Source organism: Sciurus vulgaris (genome assembly GCF_902686455.1).
Source record: "Sciurus vulgaris genome assembly, chromosome: 6".
NCBI lineage: Eukaryota > Metazoa > Chordata > Mammalia > Rodentia > Sciuridae > Sciurus > Sciurus vulgaris.
The window spans coordinates 172,975,031-172,996,042 of NC_136466.1; the positions used below are offsets into that span (position 1 = coordinate 172,975,031).

The 21,012-nt window shown below is 42.5% G+C and overlaps 1 protein-coding gene and 1 long non-coding RNA gene across 3 annotated transcripts in view; one reads left to right on the forward strand and one right to left on the reverse strand.

The window, feature by feature from the left end:
- Window positions 1–21,012, forward strand: part of LOC306663913 (uncharacterized protein) — a 36,026-nt gene that overhangs the window by 3,442 nt on the left and 11,572 nt on the right. Inside the window, exons 1-2 of one of the 2 annotated variants that reach the window (XM_079144563.1) lie at window positions 7,504–7,848; window positions 13,277–13,403. In XM_079144563.1, coding sequence (XP_079000689.1) covers window positions 13,370–13,403 — 34 coding nt within the window. In that variant the 5' untranslated portion in view covers window positions 7,504–7,848; window positions 13,277–13,369. Of the gene's footprint in view, window positions 1–7,503; window positions 7,849–13,276; window positions 13,404–21,012 lie in introns of those variants that run through there. The other variant, XM_079144562.1, reaches the window with a different exon arrangement.
- LOC306664005 lies at window positions 4,945–6,157 on the reverse strand. Its single transcript, XR_013764610.1, has 3 exons — window positions 6,087–6,157; window positions 5,867–5,951; window positions 4,945–5,746 (listed from the first exon to the last, which is right to left on the reverse strand). It is a non-coding gene; the product is annotated as an uncharacterized lncRNA (long non-coding RNA).

A 21,012-nucleotide genomic window follows, 5' to 3' on the forward strand; every position in this document is an offset into this window, starting at 1 on the left:
CTTCTGGCTGGTGTCTGTCCTTGGTATAGACTGAACCCGGATGTCCCTGGGTCCTGTAATGGGAGCTTCATGGTCTTTTAGATTTTAGATATATGAGAAATTTTCTTTGTGTCATATTGTTACATACACATATATACTATATATGTAATATACAATATATGTTAATTATACACATAATGTATTATGCGTATATGTAATACATAGGTACATATGCATGTATATATATACATATATATTTAAATTTTTTTGTAGTTGTAGATGCATAGAATGCCTGCATTTTATTTGTTTATTTTTATGCAGTGTTAGGGATCAAACCCAGTGCCTCTCATGTGCCAGGCAAGTGCTCTACCCCTAAGCTACAGCCCCAACCCCTATATGTATATATTATATGTGTTACCCTTACATATAATATGTACATATAACATGTAAATAATATACATATAGGTATGTGTTTTATATATAATAATCATACTATATATTATGTATCTATAATACAGATATATAATACATACTTATACATCATACATTAATACATGTATCATATATGTACTAGTTGTATAATGTAATATATGTGTATATATCTATTATATGTGTAATATAATGTATATGTAATAATATATATCACAATTCCTGCTTTTTTGAATAAGTTACTAAATAAGTCCTAAAATAATAAGAATACTTGTATGAGTCCTGTGGTGTGGAGGTATTTGGGCTTTCAAGTTATACACAACTCATCTTGATTCCAAGCCCACCTGCTTATTAATTGTGGGACTTTGATCATAGGAGGAAAACAATATCATAACCTGGCCATTAGGTCTAAGGCCAAATTTCAAAATAAGAAGTTTTTCTTTAATGCATTTAAAGGACAGAATCAAAGCTGTGGATAGAGCTGAAGACATGTGCCCACCTCCTGGAACTTCAGGAGTTTATTTTTTTATGTTTATTTTTTAATGTGAATGCTAGATTTTTTTTTAAGTTACCCTTGTGCCTCACATGTTATCGCTCAGCATTGCTGCTTTTGGGGGGTGCTTCCCAGTTCAGAGTTCAATCTGTCTCTTCACAGGAGCACAGAATAGAAAAGCGAAGTGAAATTTTACAGTAATTGTCATTATACTGTTTCTGTTCATGAATAATATACAGACATACATAACCCATAGATTAAAAGGAGCTTATATGCAATATTAAATGCAAATGTCCTGGTGGGGCTGGATCCCTCGCCTATGAGGAAACCTTACTTTAAATTAGCTGAGGGCTGAGACTCTAGATTTCAATTCCCAGCGCCTCAAAAGAAGAAAGATTGCTGCAGCCAAGAACCTGTCCTTCTGACCTCGTTCATTCCTGCTTTTGATATCATCTGTCACCCAGATGGAGCACTCACTGGGCTCAGTGTGAGGTGGTGAGGCCTTGAACCCTGTCACTCAGGAGCCCTTAGGTGAGCCTCGTTCAGTCCAGCACACAGCCAGTGAGGAGGGCCGGCTCTGACCATCCCTGGTGGCTCCTGTCTCTGCAGCCTGCCAGTGTTGGTATCCTCTGGGCTTCCACTGTGTTCAGGAGGCTTGGTTTGCTCTACTGTGCAGGTGCTGGATCTACAGGGAGGAGACTGGGCCACTCAAAAGCCAGTAAATGGTGAGTGTGCACTGGCATCCTGAGACAGGGAGTGGGGCTGCTGGAAACTGGCTGCACTGACTGTCCTGGGAACTGGCAGTCCTGGACTGGAGTCCCTGTGGATTCTGTAGTCTGCAGGGCTGGGTCTGCTATGGGGCAAGTCAGCCCTGAGTCCCATGTGGACACCAGGTGGGGCACATATCAGCAGTGGAGACCCTGGAAGTCCTGCCCTATCCCTGCAGAGTATCCTCAGCCCCTACGTGAAGTCCTATCTGGTCACAAAAGTGCCAGCATCCTAGCACCTTCCCAGATCATCAGAATCACAACTAGGCACGTGTCGTTTTCCTGCACGAGGAGGGCTGTGGTCTGTAGGGTCCTCAGTTTCTTCTTCCTCTTGAGATTGCTTTTCTTTCTCCCCCCCCCCCTTTTTTTTTTTTTTTTTTGGAGGGTGTGTTATGACTAGGGCTTGGACCCAGTGGTACTTTACCGCTGAGCTACATTCCCAGTATTTTTTTTTTGAGACAGTGTCTCACCAAGTTGCTCAGGTTGGCTTTGAAGTCTCCTGAGTTGCTGGGATTATAGGTATGTGCCACACTGCCTGGATCCTCCTGAATATTCTAAATGCATAGGAAGCAAAATGTTAAATCCAAAATGCTATCTCCCAGCCTAAACTCTTACCCATCTGTCAACAAATTCCTGAAATTCCAACTTCTTTTCCACATTCCCAATGATATCTCCCCTCTCCACAATACTATCAGCTGTTTGTTTCCCATGCTACATTTCAAATGGGCACAGTACTTTTAAGTTGGTTTACCAAGAACTTTTTAAAGGATTTGTTTGCTGGCTGAGTGTGGTGGCATACCTATGCCTGTAATCCCAAGGACGCAGAAGGCTGAGGTAGGAAGATTACAATTTCAAGGTCAGCCTCAGGAGTTTAGGTAACCTTCAGCCACTTAGCAAGACCTGTCTCAAAATTTTAAAATAAGGGCTGGGTATGTAACTCAGGTTTAATGTGCACTGTGTTAAATCCCCGTCAAAACAGAGAAGAGAAATGTTTATGACCCTAAGGTGAGCAATCCAGCAGTCACTAGGAGGTAGAATGATTCTTTCTACAGTATGTGGAAGGAGTGTGGACACTATGACATTAGTCCATTGTCAGGGTACTTAAAATATTCATAACTGTAAAAGAACAAATTCCTATTATTTTTAGCAATTATTTTGTGAAAATTTCTTTCACAATAGGAAAGTTTCTTTTCTGCAGTTTAAATTAACCATGTGGCCAAATGCTCATGTGGTAGATGTTAAAGCTCAGTAGTAGTTGTCAAAGCTGTGCGAGTCTTTTCAAAATACGTTTGAAGGTTACGACTTACTGTCAGAAACAGCAACACTTTGGTCAGACAATTTCTTCAATCTGAAGTATTAATATGTTATGCTTCCTTCCTTAATTGCAGCCTCTTTGGAATGTGAGTTCTGTGTTATACCCCAAGGAACATTTTCCTCTTTGCTTTAAACTCCATCTCAGAATTTATACCTTAAGGAACATTCTAAAACTAATGGTGACACTTTTAAATTTGCAGTGAACAACCCTGATCCACATAACAAGAAATCTGATGCTGACATAATTTCCTGATAATACTTGTTTTTAGTTTTGGAGATTGGTGGATTTCTTCTAGGTGGGGAACAGGAAGGTTTCCTGGCTAGTGTTTCTATGATTTCTGGTGCCTGGAAATATGCTTGTGGTAGCTTCTGGTCTTGTTCTCTTGGTTTCTGATTCATAGGACTAGATTTTGGTGGAGATTCTCACTAGTAACTTTGCCTTTGTCAAAGTAAGGTATATTGTAACTTGTTTGCGTCTCTTGCTTGTCTCAGTTTTGTGGTTTTTTTGTTCCAAATGAGATGTGAGATAGAGGTATTTTTAAAGTGGGTATTTTCAAGGTAGGTAGATATTTTCAAAGAATTGGAAGCTACAAGGGAGCTCAGAAAAGTAACCAGATTCAAGATCAATGAGTTGTTTATGTACATAAGAAAAATAAATATTCAAACATGAAATCAAGGACAATTCTAGTGACAATAATGTCAAAATAAAATATGTAGGAATAACTTTTAGAAAGATGTAAAAACATGAATATTGAAAACTAGAATACACAGCTGTGTTTAGAAGATCTAGCATTATCTCCAAGCCCCCTCCTTGTTTGTGAGTACTTTAACTTCATAGAAAGAGGACAGGAATTGCATTTTATCTCTGTGGAACGGAGGATAGGACTGAGGTATGTTTCCTCAGTGAACCATACTACAATCCCTTTTATTTTATTTTGAGACAGGGTCTTGCTAAGTTACTGAGGCTGGACTGAAAGTTGTAATCCTCCAGACTCAGTCTCCCAAGCAGCTGGGATTACATGTGTGTGCCACAGTCCCAGGCAGAGATTCCATTCATGACTTTGATATTATTACGGATTGTCCCAGGATGAGATCTAGACTTGCAAATATGTGTTACTGTATTCGGTTTTGTCAGTAGAATACGGAGGACACAAAGAGAGAGAATGGCTTTCCGCATCCTAACAAGTGAAACAAGTACTGATTCACCTCCCAGTTATTCTAAATTTAAAGGTTCCACAGATATTATAAAAGCAGTTGTTTGAAAGAGATCAGGGAAAGAGGAAGAGGGATTAGGTATTTCAAAGTGTGAGGATGAGGACTCTGAGAAAAGTCAATGCTCAGCTATCTGGATGTGAATGTCCCTGCTCCCTGTAGGATGGAGGAAGATATATAAGAATGTAAGCAATGCAGTGGGTAAGGTTTAAAAGATGATCATGGGTAGGACTTGGTCCAAAGTCCTATTGCACCCCATGCTCGTACCCAGACACCACTCCCCTGAACCTCACCTCCTCACCACTCAGGTGCATCAGCTGCTCGAGATGCACCTGCTTATCATGGGTAGGACTTGGTCCAAAGTGCTATCACAGTCCAGGCACATACCCAGACACCACTGCTCTAACCTCACCTCCTCACCACTCAGGCACATCAGCTGCTCGAGGTGCACCTGCTTATCATGGGTAGGACTTGGTCCAAAGTCCTACCACAGCCCATGCACATACCCCGACACCACTCTCCTGAACCTCACCTCCTCACCACTCACGCACATCAACTGCTCAAGGTGCACCTGCTTATCATGGGTAGGACTTGGTCCAAAATCCTATCACAGCCCATGCACATACCCAGACACCACTCCCCTGAATCACACCTCCTCACCACTCAGGCACATCAGCTGCTCAAGGTGCACCTGCTTATCATGGGTAGGACTTGGTCCAAAGTCCTGTCACATCCCATGCACATACCCCGACACCACTGCCCTGAACCTCACCCCCTCACCACTCAGGCACATCACCTGCTCGAGGTGCACCTGCCTATACATGGGTAGGACTTGGTCCAAAGTCCTGTCACACCCCATGCACATACCCCGACACCACTGCCCTGAACCTCACCTCCTCACCACTCAGGCACATCACCTGCTCGAGGTGCACCTGCTTATCATGGGTAGGACTTGGTCCAAAGTCTTATCACAGTCCAGGCACATACCCAGACACCACTGCCCTGAACCTCACCTCCTCACCACTCAGGCACATCACCTGCTCGAGGTGCACCTGCCTATACATGGGTAGGACTTGGTCCAAAGTCCTACCACAGCCCATGCACATACCCAGACACCACTCCCCTGAACCTCACCTCCTCACCACTCATGCACATCAACTGCTCAAGGTGCACCTGCTTATCATGGGTAGGACTTGGTCCAAAGTCCTATCACACCCCATGCACATTCCCAGACACCACTGCCCTGAACCTCACCTCCCCACCACTCAGGTACATAAACTGCTCAAGGTGCACCTGCTTATCATGGGTAGGACTTGGTCCAAAATCCTATCACAGCCCATGCACATACCCAGACACCACTCCCCTGAATCACACCTCCTCACCACTCAGGCACATCAGCTGCTCGAGGTGCACCTGCTTATCATGGGTAGGACTTGGTCCAAAGTCCTGTCACACCCCATGCACATACCCCGACACCACTGCCCTGAACCTCACCTCCTCACCACTCAGGCACATCAGCTGCTCAAGGTGCACCTGCTTATCATGGGTAGGACTTGGTCCAAAGTTCTACCACAGCCCATGCACATTCCCAGACACCACTGCTCTGAACCTCACCTCCTCACCACTCAGCACATCACCTGCTCAAGGTGCACATGCTTATCATGGGTAGGACTTGATCCAAAGTCCTACCACACCCCATGCACATTCCCAGACACCACTGCCCTGAACCTCACCTCCTCACCACTCAGGCACATCAGCTGCTCAAGGTGCACCTGCCTATACATGGGTAGGACTTGGTCCAAAGTCCTATAACACCCCAGGCACATTCCCAGACACCGCTCCCCTGAACCTCACCTCCTCATCACTCAGCACATCAGCTGCTCAAGGTGCACCTGCTTATCATGGGTAGGACTTGGTCCAAAGTCCTATCACGCCCCAAGCACATTCCCAGACACCACTCCCCTGAACCTTACCTCCTCACCACTCAGCACATCACCTGCTCAATGTGCACCTGCTTGAGGAGGAGTGCCAGTGTCAGTGTCACTCCGCCTGTCCCCAAGGCAGAACTGCTTGCCGGCTGGGGTAGAAATGAGCAAAGGAGTAACAGCCCATCTCTGTTGTGTTTCTGTCACACACAGATAAGTAAAGACTTCAGTTGTAGATAAATTGATGGGTGAAGTGAACTTGGGACCAGAGTGCCAAGTAATTGAACACGGGAAGGGTACAAGTGCAGACAGACGGAATCACACATCTGTCACCCTAACATTTTACCTCAATATGTACATGAGAGCATTTATGTGTGTCCGTGTGATAGAATCTATGGAACAATCCCAAATTAGTGTGTGACAGAATTAGCATATTGTTATTAGTATCACCTTTTTTGTTAACAAATTTAAAATAAAATAGAGACATGCATCCTTTCCCATGCTTTGGATTGCTTCTTTTCAGTTTGATAAAATCAGGCCAAGGAGCATAGTTTCCCTTATTCTTTTGTTGTTATTGTTTCTTTCCTTTGTTGTATAAATTTAGTTGTAAAACAGTATGTTTAGCAATGCATATAAAGTGAAAAATCAGTAATATAACTATGCACACTTTAACATATCCATAAGAAAGTTTGTTATATATTCACAATGGTCTATTACCCAACAATAAATAAAACTAAAACCCTGTAATGTTAAGGAAAATAGATGGAATTGGATGATGTAATGCTAAGTGAAGGAAAACACACGAAGTATCATATCTCATACATGATAACAAATAAAATTTATGTGAAGGTAGAATATTCATTACTATGCCTGGGGAGGTTGCTGGGGTATAAAGGGTGGAAGAAGCATATTTGAATATTATCAATACATGTGTTTGCATATATGAAAATGTCACACTGAATCATATTTTTATGTACAATTGACTTGTGTTAGTAAGACCTATAATCTCACATAATTACTTCATTCTGTAGTAAGAACACCTAAAATTCTACTGTCCTTGTGAACTTCCAGTGTATGATATAATATTTTTATCTGTAGTCTTCAGATAACCGCCACTCTTCTATGTATTCATCTCTCCCCCCTATTCCATATATGGAGTATGCAATAAATTTCTTCCTGTGTACTAGGAATAAACTCCTCCAGCTTCATCCATGTAATTGCAAATGGCAAAATATTCTTTTGTTGCTGGGGATTAACTCCAGGGTTGCTTTGCCAGTGAGATATATCCCGAGTCATTTTTATTTTTCACTTTTAAGACCGCATGTTGCTAAATTATTAAGACTGGCCACTAACTTTTTCTACTATTCCCAACTACAGCAATTTACTTGTACCCTTGAGGGACACCATTTGTGAGATTTTCCATTGCCAGGCCTGAACTTTTGTTTTTTTAATTGGTTCTTTTTGGTTATGCATGACAGTAGAATTCATTTTGATATGATTATACAAGCATGGAACATATCTTATTTTAGTTAGAACCCTATTATGGATGTACATGATGGTGGGATTCACTATGGTGTATTCATAAAAGCACATAAGAAAATTACTGTGGTTCATTTCACTCTATTTCCTTTCCCTATCCCCTTTCTCTTTCCTTCAACTGTGAAGTCTTGATTTCTTCTTTCCCATGGTGCAGGAGCTCAAGGAGAGATAATTAACCAAGAACAGGAAGGTGAATCTTGCTTTCCCATGGTTAGGAAGGGAGGGGGGAAGGAAAAAAGAAGAGGAAAAAGAAAAGTCAGTTTTAAAATAAGACACAGTGGCAGAGCAGCAAATCATGGTGTGGATGGCCCTTGTTACATTTACCCCACTGTAAATTTTTATGGACAAATGGGTGACTACCTTTCTATGATGAAGGAGTTTCTAGAATTGTAGGGTTTTCCCTGTTGTAACTTTGGGATTTTTTTTCTAGAAGGTTTGGAGAGGAAATTCCAGCCTTGGTGGTGACCTGGAGAAGCAGAATCCTGTACAACAGTTAATGTTTGAGCATTTCTCAGGTGAACCCTTCAGGAGGATGGAGGACAAGGACAGAGGAACCCTTCAGGGGAAGGAGGACAAGGACAGGGGAACCCTTCAGGGGGAAGGAGGACAAGGACAGGGGAACCCTTCAGGGGGCTGGAGGACAAGGACAGGGGAACCCTTCGGGGGAAGGAGGACAAGGACAGGGGAACGCTTCAGGGGGAAGGAGGATAAGGACAGGGGAACCCTTCAGGAGGAAGGAGGACAAGGACAGGGGAACCCTTCAGGGGGCTGGAGGACAAGGACAGGGGAACCCTTCAGGAGGAAGGAGGACAAGGATAAGGGAACCTTCCAGGGGAAGGAGGACAAGGACAGGGGAACCCTTCAGGGGAAGGAGGACAAGGACAGGGGAACCCTTCGGGGGAAGGAGGACAAGGACAGGGGAACGCTTCAGGGGGAAGGAGGACAAGGACAGGGGAACCCTTCAGGGGGAAGGAGGACAAGGACAGGGGAACCCTTCAGGGGGCTGGAGGACAAGGACAGGGGAACCCTTCGGGGGAAGGAGGACAAGGACAGGGGAACGCTTCAGGGGGAAGGAGGATAAGGACAGGGGAACCCTTCAGGAGGAAGGAGGACAAGGACAGGGGAACCCTTCAGGGGGCTGGAGGACAAGGACAGGGGAACCCTTCAGGAGGAAGGAGGACAAGGATAAGGGAACCTTCCAGGGGAAGGAGGACAAGGACAGGGGAACCCTTCAGGGGAAGGAGGACAAGGACAGGGGAACCCTTCGGGGGAAGGAGGACAAGGACAGGGGAACGCTTCAGGGGGAAGGAGGACAAGGACAGGGGAACCCTTCAGGGGGAAGGAGGACAAGGACAGGGGAACCCTTCAGGGGGCTGGAGGACAAGGACAGGGGAACCCTTCGGGGGAAGGAGGACAAGGACAGGGGAACGCTTCAGGGGGAAGGAGGATAAGGACAGGGGAACCCTTCAGGAGGAAGGAGGACAAGGACAGGGGAACCCTTCGGGGGAAGGAGGACAAGGACAGGGGAACCCTTCAGGAGGAAGGAGGACAAGGACAGGGGAACCCTTCGGGGGAAGGAGGACAAGGACAGGGGAACGCTTCAGGGGGAAAGAGGATAAGGACAGGGGAACCCTTCAGGAGGAAGGAGGACAAGGACAGGGGAACCCTTCAGGGGGCTGGAGGACAAGGACAGGGGAACCCTTCAGGAGGAAGGAGGACAAGGATAAGGGAACCTTCCAGGGGAAGGAGGACAAGGACAGGGGAACCCTTCAGGGGAAGGAGGACAAGGACAGGGGAACCCTTCGGGGGAAGGAGGACAAGGACAGGGGAACGCTTCAGGGGGAAGGAGGACAAGGACAGGGGAACCCTTCAGGGGGCTGGAGGACAAGGACAGGGGAACCCTTCGGGGGAAGGAGGACAAGGACAGGGGAACGCTTCAGGGGGAAGGAGGATAAGGACAGGGGAACCCTTCAGGAGGAAGGAGGACAAGGACAGGGGAACCCTTCGGGGGAAGGAGGACAAGGACAGGGGAACCCTTCAGGAGGAAGGAGGACAAGGACAGGGGAACCCTTCAGGGGGCTGGAGGACAAGGACAGGGGAACCCTTCGGGGGAAGGAGGACAAGGACAGGGGAACGCTTCAGGGGGAAGGAGGACAAGGACAGGGGAACCCTTCAGGAGGAAGGAGGACAAGGACAGGGGAACCCTTCAGGGGGCTGGAGGACAAGGACAGGGGAACCCTTCGGGGGAAGGAGGACAAGGACAGGGGAACGCTTCAGGGGGAAGGAGGATAAGGACAGGGGAACCCTTCGGGGGAAGGAGGACAAGGACAGGGGAACCCTTTGGGGGAAGGAGGACAAGGATAGGGGAACCCTTCAGGGAGAAGGAGGACAAGGACAGGGGAACGCTTCAGGGGGCTGGAGGACAAGGACAGGGGAACCCTTCAGGGGAAGGAGGACAAGGACAGGGGAACCCTTCAGGGGAAGGAGGACAAGGACAGGGGAACGCTTCAGGGGGCTGGAGGACAAGGACAGGGGAACCCTTCAGGAGGAAGGAGGACAAGGACAGGAGAACCCTTCAGGGGGCTGGAGGACAAGGACAGGGGAACCCTTCAGGAGGAAGGAGGACAAGGATAAGGGAACCTTCCAGGGGAAGGAGGACAAGGACAGGGGAACCCTTCAGGGGAAGGAGGACAAGGACAGGGGAACCCTTCAGGGGGCTGGAGGACAAGGACAGGGGAACCCTTCAGGGGGCTGGAGGACAAGGATAGGGAAACCCTTCGGGGGAAGGAGGACAAGGACAGGGGAACCCTTCAGGGGAAGGAGGACAAGGACAGGGGAACGCTTCGGGGGAAGGAGGACAAGGACAGGGGAACCCTTCAGGAGGAAGGAGGACAAGGACAGGGGAACGCTTCAGGGGGCTGGAGGACAAGGACAGGGGAACCCTTCAGGGGAAGGAGGACAAGGACAGGGGAACCCTTCAGGGGAAGGAGGACAAGGACAGGGGAACGCTTCAGGGGGCTGGAGGACAAGGACAGGGGAACCCTTCAGGAGGAAGGAGGACAAGGACAGGAGAACCCTTCAGGGGGCTGGAGGACAAGGACAGGGGAACCCTTCAGGAGGAAGGAGGACAAGGATAAGGGAACCTTCCAGGGGAAGGAGGACAAGGACAGGGGAACCCTTCAGGGGAAGGAGGACAAGGACAGGGGAACCCTTCAGGGGGCTGGAGGACAAGGACAGGGGAACCCTTCAGGGGGCTGGAGGACAAGGATAGGGAAACCCTTCGGGGGAAGGAGGACAAGGACAGGGGAACCCTTCAGGGGAAGGAGGACAAGGACAGGGGAACCCTTCAGGGGGCTGGAGGACAAGGATAGGGAAACCCTTCGGGGGAAGGAGGACAAGGACAGGGGAACGCTTCAGGGGGAAGGAGGACAAGGACAGGGGAACCCTTCAGGGGAAGGAGGACAAGGACAGGGGAAGCCTTCAGGGGGCTGGAGGTCAAGGACAGGGGAACCCTTCAGGGGAAGGAGGACAAGGACAGGGGAACCCTTCAGGGGAAGGAGGACAAGGACAGGGGAACCCTTCAGGGGGCTGGAGGACAAGGACAGGGGAAGCCTTCAGGGGGCTGGAGGTCAAGGACAGGGGAACCTTTCGGGGTGAAGGGTGAGCCCATGGGAGTTCACTCTGCACTTGGCAGTGTTGTCCCAGAAGTCCCAGCTCCATTCTTTGCTCCTTTTCTTCGTTCTCCTCAGGGAAACAGATGTGGAATTGGTTTGATTCTAGCTGAGGTACTAGGGCCCTGATAAAAGAGTTTGTTTTCCCCGATGCTTTTGGTTGGTCTATCAGCAGCCTGAAATCTCCTGGCCATGTAAGTATCAGTCATCTGACAGTCAGGACAGTACATGATGGACACCTGCTGGGGTGTGGACACAGCCTACATTATTGACAGCATTGTCAAGGGCACCCTTGTCCTTGTTCTTAGCTTTGAGGAGTCCTTTCTTTCCAGATAACGCCACGTGCGTGTGCTACGTTGAAGGCACATTTTGAGTCAGTGTGAGTGCCTGCCTTCTTTCCTTTGGCCAGTCGGAGCTCTTGTGATTATCCTTCTCAGGGTTCCTTTACCCATACAGAGTCATTTACCTTTTTTGTTTTGGTACCAGGGATTGAACCCAGGGGTTTTTAACCACTGAGCATCATCCCCAGACCCCTCTTTAAATTTTGAGACAGGGTCTCACTATGTTGCTTAGGCTTTGAATGTGCAATCCTCCAGCCTCAACCTTCTTTGCCTCTGGGATTACAGGGGTGTGCCACTACATTTGGGTCAATAGTGTGTTTTTTTTTTTTTTTTTTTTGAAAAGTCTCTATTCAAAATTAATTCATAAGTTTCAAAAAATTGAATATATTTCTTCTTTTCATTTACACAAAAATTTGTTGTTTTAATATGTAAAAGGTTGACATGTTTATGTTCTCTTTACATAAAATATAAATATCATTTAATCAATTTGATTTTGTTGTCTTAACATGTTTCTGTTACTGTTCTCATTAATGACAACTTTCCTATTCTGAAAATTCTTTTAACATTTACACTTTATTTTATCCTGAATGTTCCTTCTGAATTCCAGGTCAAATAAACTTAGATAAACATCAAGTACTACCATTTACCAGATGCTCCACGAAAGATGAATACTCTTACTATTATCATATCATTTTCATTTTTATGAATTAAGATATGAAAAACCTCTTAGAGCGATATGTACACATTTGAAATGATTAAAAAGGATTGTTGCTATTTGCTATTTTACTTTGTGTGTGTGTGTGTGTGTGTGTGTGTGGTGCTGGGGATTGAACTCAGGGCCTTGTGCTTGCGAGGCAACGACCAACTGAGCTATATCTGCAGCACCTACTATTTTAATAACATGCATAAATCCCATAAAATATTTGAACTGAGAGTTATCAATGAATATTTCCTTTAGTGGTCTATCTCTTTGCAATTCAGAAGTTTCTCTTGAAACACTGTTGTTGGAATCACTAGAGAGCTTGCTGCATGTTCAGAAAACCAGGCTGCATCCCAGAACTACTGAATCAGAGTCTACACTTTAGTAAATCTCTTACTCATGGTTGTACAATTACAATTTGAGAATTACCCTCCTAAATCACCATAACTGTTCCATGTGAGGAATATATGCAGTTTATCTTATGATACATAAAATAAGAATTAAAATATATGTTCTTGTGTTTGTACCTTAATTTTATATTTTATTTCACAAAAGTAGAGTGTACACACTGCTTTTGGACTCATGTCCCTTTTTCCTCAGAGTTAGATCGCAGAGCATCACTGTGTTCACAGTATCTTATTAAATTATGGATGTCCCTCACTTATGTGACAGCCATTTCTACTAATTTTCATTCAATTTCAGCTAATTAAAAACTCTGGGGCTGGGGTTGTGGTTCAGTGGTAGAGTGCTTGCTTGGCATGTGGGAGGCACTGGGTTTAATCCTCAGTACCACATATAAATACATGAATAAAATAATGGTCTGTCAACATCTAAAAAAAATGTTTAAAAAATTCTGTGAATGATCATGTGGTCAGTGTGCTGTTTATATACTGGTTCTTATTCCAGGAACTGTTGACATTCAGGGATGTGGCCATTGATTTCTCTGAAGAGGAGTGGGAGAGCCTGGAGCCTGCTCAGCAGAATTTATACAGAGACGTGATGTTAGAGAACTACAGGAACCTGGTCTTCCTGGGTGAGGATGGCGTCCCTTCACAATTCCTAACTAATTATCAATATTGATTTTCTTCCTTTGCAGACTCTCTTTTGGGAACTTCTCTGCAAGAATGAGTTTCAGATTTGTGCTTTCAAGAAAAAAGAATACTAGTTACATTTCTTTTAGTCTTTAATCTCCCCCTTTCTTGGTGTGATATATATTTGTTGCTCTAGAAAAGCAGTACGTAGAGTAATTCAGTGATATAGAATATTGTGGCCTACACATAGCGAAGGATACAGCTGGGAGGCCCAGAGATCAAGGAGGAGGCCAAGCTTCCAACTGTTGGTTGAGAAGTTATCCCAGCAGAAAAGATATCTCAGCAGCTTAGCTTTCTCCCTGTTACTGTCACAGAAGAACACACTGCCCCTGTCTATCATGCTTACTGCCCCCTGTCTGTCATGGAAGAACACACATTGCCCCTGTCTGTCATGCTTACTGCCCCCTGTCTGTCATGGAAGAACACACATTGCCCCTGTCTGTCATGCTTACTGCCTCCTGTCTGTCATGGAAGAACACAGACTGCCCCTGTCTGTCATACTTACTGCCCCCTGTCTGTCATGGAAGAACACACACTGCCCCTGTCTGTCATGCTTACTGCCCCCTGTCTGTCATGGAAGAACACACACTGCCCCCTGTCTGTCAGGGAAGAACACACACTGCCCCTGTCTGTCATGCTTACTGCCCCCTGTCTGTCATGGAAGAACACACACTGCCCCCTGTCTGTCAGGGAAGAACACACACTGCCCCTGTCTGTCATGGAATAACACACAGGGCCCCTGTCCGTCATGGAAGAACATACACTGCCCCCTGTCTGTCAGGGAAGAACACACACTGCCCCCTGTCTGTCAGGGAAGAACACACACTGCCCCTGTCTGTCATGCTTACTGCCCCCTGTCTGTCATGGAATAACACACAGGGCCCCTGTCTGTCATGGAAGAACACACACTGCCCCCTGTCTGTCATGGAATAACACACAGGGCCCCTGTCCATCATGGAAGAACACACACTGCCCCCTGTCTGTCGTGGAAGAACACACACTGCCCCTTGCCTGTCAGGGAAGAACACACACTGCCCCTGTCTGTCATGCTTTCAGATTTGGTGACTCTCCTGCTTTTCCTGCAGTGACTTCCCAACTCATTCCCATTAACACTTCCCTTTACTTGTGAGGGTCAGTGTGATCTGACAGCTCTTCCATTATTTGTGGGTCTCTAGGAAAGCTGTCCAGATCAGAACATTGTAGTATGTTAATGTCACAAAGCAGTTTCTCTGACATTTACATATTTATTCATTAAGATTCCCTTATCGGAGCTCTGTCTGAACACTTATAATGAATTTTCTGTGAAGTTTCTGTCATGTAATGAATGTCAATATTCACAGTGACTGCTCTTTTAGGGCTACAGTCACTGTGTGAATTGTAATTATATAAAAGGGCTTATAAAGTAGTGCATCTGTGGTTATTTACAATTTTGTTGGTTAAATTTTCTTTTTTTCCCTTTCATTTTATAGAGGAGGTTTCATGTTGTGGAATAGGTTTCCTTACATCAGTTAATACTGTTTTATTTTGTGATGAGGTAGCAATTTCCATTAGGACAATGTAAGTTGGAAACTAAGATATGCATGAACCTTGTTTCTGTTGCCAAAAAAATTGTATGTGCTTTTACTTGCTTGGATAAATATTATGCCTGTTTTTAAAAAAAATAACTTTTATATTTTATCCAGATTTATTTTTCATCGTGCCTATGTACACAGTGATGGACATTTTATTTCATTTAAAAAAAATTGGACACAATATTTTTATTTTATTCATTTATTTTTATGTGGTGCTGAGGATCGAACCAGTGCCTCACACATGCTCGGTGACTGCTCAAACACCGAATCACAACCCCAGCCCCAGAAATTCTCTATATATAAATGTAATGGGGATTGAATTCAAGGGTGTGCTAATAATAAGCTACATCCCCAACCCCTTTTAATTTATATTTGGAGAGAGGTTCTTAGTAAGTTATTGAGGATGGCTTTGAATTAGTCTTTCTGCCTCAGAATTGCTAGTAGCTGGGATTACATGCATTTCCATCATTTATATATTAATGAATTTGTTCTTATTTATAGTATAAAGATCATAGCATTTAAATGGTAGCTTTTAAAAATTTTGCATTTCTGTTTGTCTTATATGTTGTTTGAAATTTAAAAAAAAATTTTGTTGTTGTAGATGGACATGATACCTTTATTTTATTTATTTACATGTGGTGCTGAGGATCAAACCCAGTGCCTCACACATGCTAGGCAAGCGCTTTACCACTGAGCTACAGCCCCAGCCCTGAAATTTTAATTTTGATCAAAACCACAGAACAAAATTTCTCTAACATTTCAGGTTCACTGTTCAGTAATGTTAATTGAAACTCTTACACAATATATCTTTAGAAAGTTTACATCTCAAAAAGCAAAAAATTAATTCCCATCTAAAGAAGACCTCATTTCTGTCTCCATCACAAACTTCATTCTCATTTTTGTTCAGAAAGGGGTATTTGTTTGTTTTTTAGGTTAGATATCTCATATCGGTATAATTCTGTGGCATTTGTCTTTTTGTTAGTGACTTACTTTGGTTAACATATGTACTAAAGATTTATCCTTATTACAGATTTTAGAAAATTTCTTACTGTTTTCTTACCATTTTTGATTTAAAAATATTCTATAGTTTCTATATTCTGAATTACCTCATCCACTCATTTCAAGGGAGGTTTGGTTTACTTCCACACAGTGACTCTGTTGAATAACATTGTAACAGACATGGGTGTGCAGATGTCTTCACATGCCATGCATGGGAAGACTTACTACCTTGCTCACTCAGAATTCCATATGCCTATTTGTCTAACTTGATATTGGTATTGACAATTGAATATGGTTGGTTTAATATGTTTTTAAGTCAGGAAACAACAGTCTTCCAGTTTTGTGTGTGATGCTATACAGTTTTTGGACTAGCCTTTTCTGTTTCTGCAAAAAATAAGATTGGGAGTTTGATACATGGAGTCTCCAGATACCTTTGAGGAATACAAGCATCTTTTAATTTTATCTTTCAATTCTTGAACAAGACCATGTTCAAGAGTATTCAATCCACTGTCATATATTCATGAATTTTTGAACTTCCCTTCCCATTTTTGATTTCTGATTTTATTCTACGATGTCTACAAAATAGTTGTAGTATCTTCATGTCTATTAACTTTTTTTATTTCCTATGAATTGGTCTATCTACTATAATGGTCCATTTGCTACTGAGAACATTGAGTATACATGTCAAATTGGTTTAAAGTATTTTTCAGTCTTCCGTTGCATGATTACCATTTCACTGGACTTTTCCTTTACAGAAAATGGGGATTTTTGTCTCCTAGTATTACAGAGTTGCTTTCTATCTCTTAATTCACTTCTTTCAATCTTACCTTTTTCTATCTGGGAGGTTTGATGTGAGTTCAGAGTGTATCTATTCTTATTGCAGTATCCTAGGGAAAAGTCCCTGTTATCTTTATATCATATCTTTTCAAAGTTTTTTGTTTTTAAGTTGAAATCCATTTTATCTCATCTGTTTGTTTAGAACTGTTTTGCATACCATTGCTTTGCAACCCAGCTTTCTTTTGGTCACTTTTGTATGTAACACTTTTATATTCTTTTTATATTACAGTCTACTTGTGTCCTAAATTTAGAGTTTCCTGTAGATCACATCCCATTGTATTTTTGTAGTTTTACTTCTGTTACTCAAGCATTTTGTTTTGATTGGTGTCTGATAATAAGGCATTTGTAATCAATTAAATTTCTAAAAATTTGGAACTCACTATTACTTTGTAAGCTGTTTTCTGTATTTCTTGCACTTGCTTTTCCTGCTTTTCTGAATGGTTTCATTTGTGGTTCATTACTTTTCATGGTGACATGCTTTCATTCCTCTCCCACTTCTGTTTACACAGTCTGTGGGAATTTATTTTGTCATTTACATTGAGACTTTATAAAGATCACTGTAAGTTTACATTTTAAACTGGTAACAGATTAACTCCAATTCATTATAAAAGTTTGGCATATTTATATATCCTTTCACAATTAATACAGATTTTATATCACATTCCCATTAACAGGTTTATGTCGATTTTTATGCTCTTGTCCTTGATACTCTATTGCAAACTTAATTCTTTTATAACCCATCATTACATAAAATAGAATTGTCTGGGACTTTTTCTTTTTTTTTTTTTTTTTCATCCAAGAAAACTTTACAGTTTTATATGATTTGTATTTTTGTGCAGATTAATTTTTCAGCATGAATAATTCCCTGTAGTATTTTTTGGAGGACAGGTCTAGTGGTGATGAACTTTTGGTCATTTACATGTCTTTAAAGTATTCATCTTCACTTTTGAAATGTAGTATTTCCGCACATACTATTCTTGGTTGATAATTTCATTCTTTTACCCCTTTGCCATAGTTCCCATTTCTTTCTGTATTGTTAGACATGCCTTTTCCTCTTGGTGCTCTTTATTCTCTCTGAATTTTTAAAACTTTGATTAAATCATTTTTTAGTCTTTTGTTTTTCCTACTTGGAGATAATTGAGCTTCTTGGATCTTGATTTATGTTTTATTTATAATATTTATAATTTCTCAGACTTTTACTGGTACTGAGGATGGAACTCAGGGGTGCTTTACCTCTTAATCACATCCTCAGCTGTTTTCATTTTGTAAAATTTTTGACAGGATCTCACTATGTGCCTGGCCCAACCTCCCAGGTAGCTGGAATCACAGCTGTGCACAACTACCCCTGACTCTCTCAGACACGTTTTTAAAAGGAATTCTTCACATGCACAATTTCTGCTTATTTCTCTTAATAAGTTTTGTCTGAATTATATTCATTTTTTTGTGTTCTGGTTTAGCTCACTAAACCTCTTTCAAATAGTTGTTTAGTATTATTCTAGTAATTAATAACTCCCACTTTCCTAATGTTCAATTCCTACTGTTTTGTTATTTTGATGAAGCCATGTTTTTCTTTGTGTGCTGTACTCTTTTTAATTGGTTTGTCTGTTTAAAAACCAGTCAAGAGTAGATTATATGCTCATTTTTGAAACTATATGGAAATTTGTAAATAAATAAAAAGTAGGCAAGCACAGTGCTGCATGCTTTTTTTTCTAATTTATTTTTATTGTAAACAAATGGGATATATGTTGTTTCTGTTTGTACATGGAGAAATAGCATACCATTTGCATATTCATACATTTACATAGAGTAATGATGTTTGATTCATTCCATTATTTTTTCCTCCCCCCCCACCCCTCCCACCTCTCTTTTCCCTCTATACAGTCCCTCCTTCCTCCATTCTTGTCCCCCTCCCACCCCCCATTATGTGTCATCATCCGTTTAACAGTGAGCTCATTCGTCTTTTGGATTTTTGAGATTGGCTTATCTCACTTTACATGATATTCTCCAATTTCATCCATTTGCCTGCAAATGCCATAATTTTATTATTCTTTATAGCTGAGTAACATTCCATTGTATATATATATACCACAGTTTCTTTATCCATTCATCAATTGAGGGGCATCTAGGTTGGTTCCACAGTCTGGCTATTGTGAATTGAGATGCTATGAACATTGATGTGGCTGTATTTCTGTAGTATGCTGATTTTAAGTCCTTTGGGTATAGGCCAAGGAGTGGGATAGCTGGGTCAAATGGTAGGTCCATTCCAAGTTTTCTAAGGAATCTCCACACTGCTTTCCAGAGTGGCTGCACTAATTTGCATCCCCACCAGCAATGTATGAGTGTACCTTTTGCCCCACATCCTCTCCAACACCTATTGTTGCTTGTATTCTTGATAATTGCCATTCTAATTGGGGTGAGATGGAATCTTAGTGTAGTTTTGATTTGCATTTCTCGTATTACTAAAGATGGTGAACATTTTTTCATATGTTTGTTGATTGCTTGTAGATCTTCGGTGAAGTGTCTGTTCATTTCCTTAACCCATTTGTTGATTGGGTTATTTTTATTCTTCGTGTTGAGTTTTTTGAGTTCTTTATATATTCTGGAAATTAGTGCTCTATCTGAAGTATGAGTGGCAAAGATTTTCTCCCACTCTGTAGGCTCTCTCTTCGCATTGCTGATAGTTTCCTTTGCTGAGAGAAAGCTATTTAGTTTGAATCTGTCCCAGTTATTGATTCTTGCTTTTATTTCTTGTGCTATGGGAGTCCTGTTAAGGAAGTCTGGTCCTAAGCCGACATGTTGAAGATCTGGACCTACTTTTTCTTCTATAATCTGCAGGTCTCTGGTCTCATTTTGAGGTCCTTAACACATTTTGAGTTTAGTTTCATGCATGGTGAGAGATATGGGTTTAGTTTCATTGTGTTGCATATGGATTTCCAATTCTCCCAGCACCATTTGTTGAAGAGGCTATCTTTTCTCCATTGCATATTTTTGGCACCGTTGTCTAGTATGAGAAAATTGTATTTATTTGGGTTTGTGTCCGTGTCCTCTATTCTGTACCATTGATCTACCTGTCTATTTTGGTGCCAATACCATGCCGTTTTTGTTACTAGTGCTTTGTAGTAGAGTTGAAGATCTGGTATTGCGATACTCCCTGTTTCATTCTTCCTCTAAGGATTGCTTTAGCTATTCTGGGTTTCTTATTCCAGATGAATTTCATGATTGCTTGCTCTATTTCTGTAAGGTATGTCATTGGGATTTTAATTGGAATTGCATTGAATCTGTATAGCACTTTAGTTAGTATGGCCATTTTGACAATATTAATTCTGCCTATCCAAGAACATGGGAGATCTTTCCATCTTCTAAGGTTTTAATTTCTTTCTTCAGTGTTTTGTAGTTTTCATTGTAGAGATCTTTTACCTCTTTGGTTAGATTGATTCCCAAGTATTTTATTTTTTTTTTGAGGCTATTGCAAATGGGGTTGTTTTCCTCATTTCCCCTTTCAGCTGTTTCGTCGCTTGCATATAAAAATGCTTTAGATTTATGCATGCTGATTTTATAGCCTGCTATTTTGCTGAATTCATTGATGAGGTCTAGAAGTTTTCTGGAGGAGGTTTTTGGATCCTCTAAATATAGAATCATGTCATCCGCAAATAGTGACAGCTTAAGTTCCTCTTTTCCTATTCGTATCCCTTTAATTTCTTTAGTCTGCCTAATTGCTCAGCTAGAGTTTCGAGGACAACGTTGAATAGAAGTGGTGAAAGAGGGCATCCCTGTCTTGTTCCCGTTTTTAAAGGGAATGGTTTCAGTTTTTCTCCATTAAGAATGATGTTGACCATGGGCTTAGCATAAATAGCCTTTACAATGTTCAGATATGTTCCTGCTATCCCTATTTTTTCTAGTGTTTTGAGCATGAAGGGGTGTTGTATTTTGTCGTATGCTTTTTCTGCGTCAATTAAAATAACCATATGATTCTTATCCTTAAGTCTATTGACATGATGGATTACATTTATTGATTTATGAATGTTGAACCATCCTTGCATTCCAGGGATGAACCCCACTTGATCGTGGTGCACGATTTTCTTAATATGTTTTTGGATACGGTTTGCCAATATTTTGTTAAGGATCTTTGCATCTATATTCATCA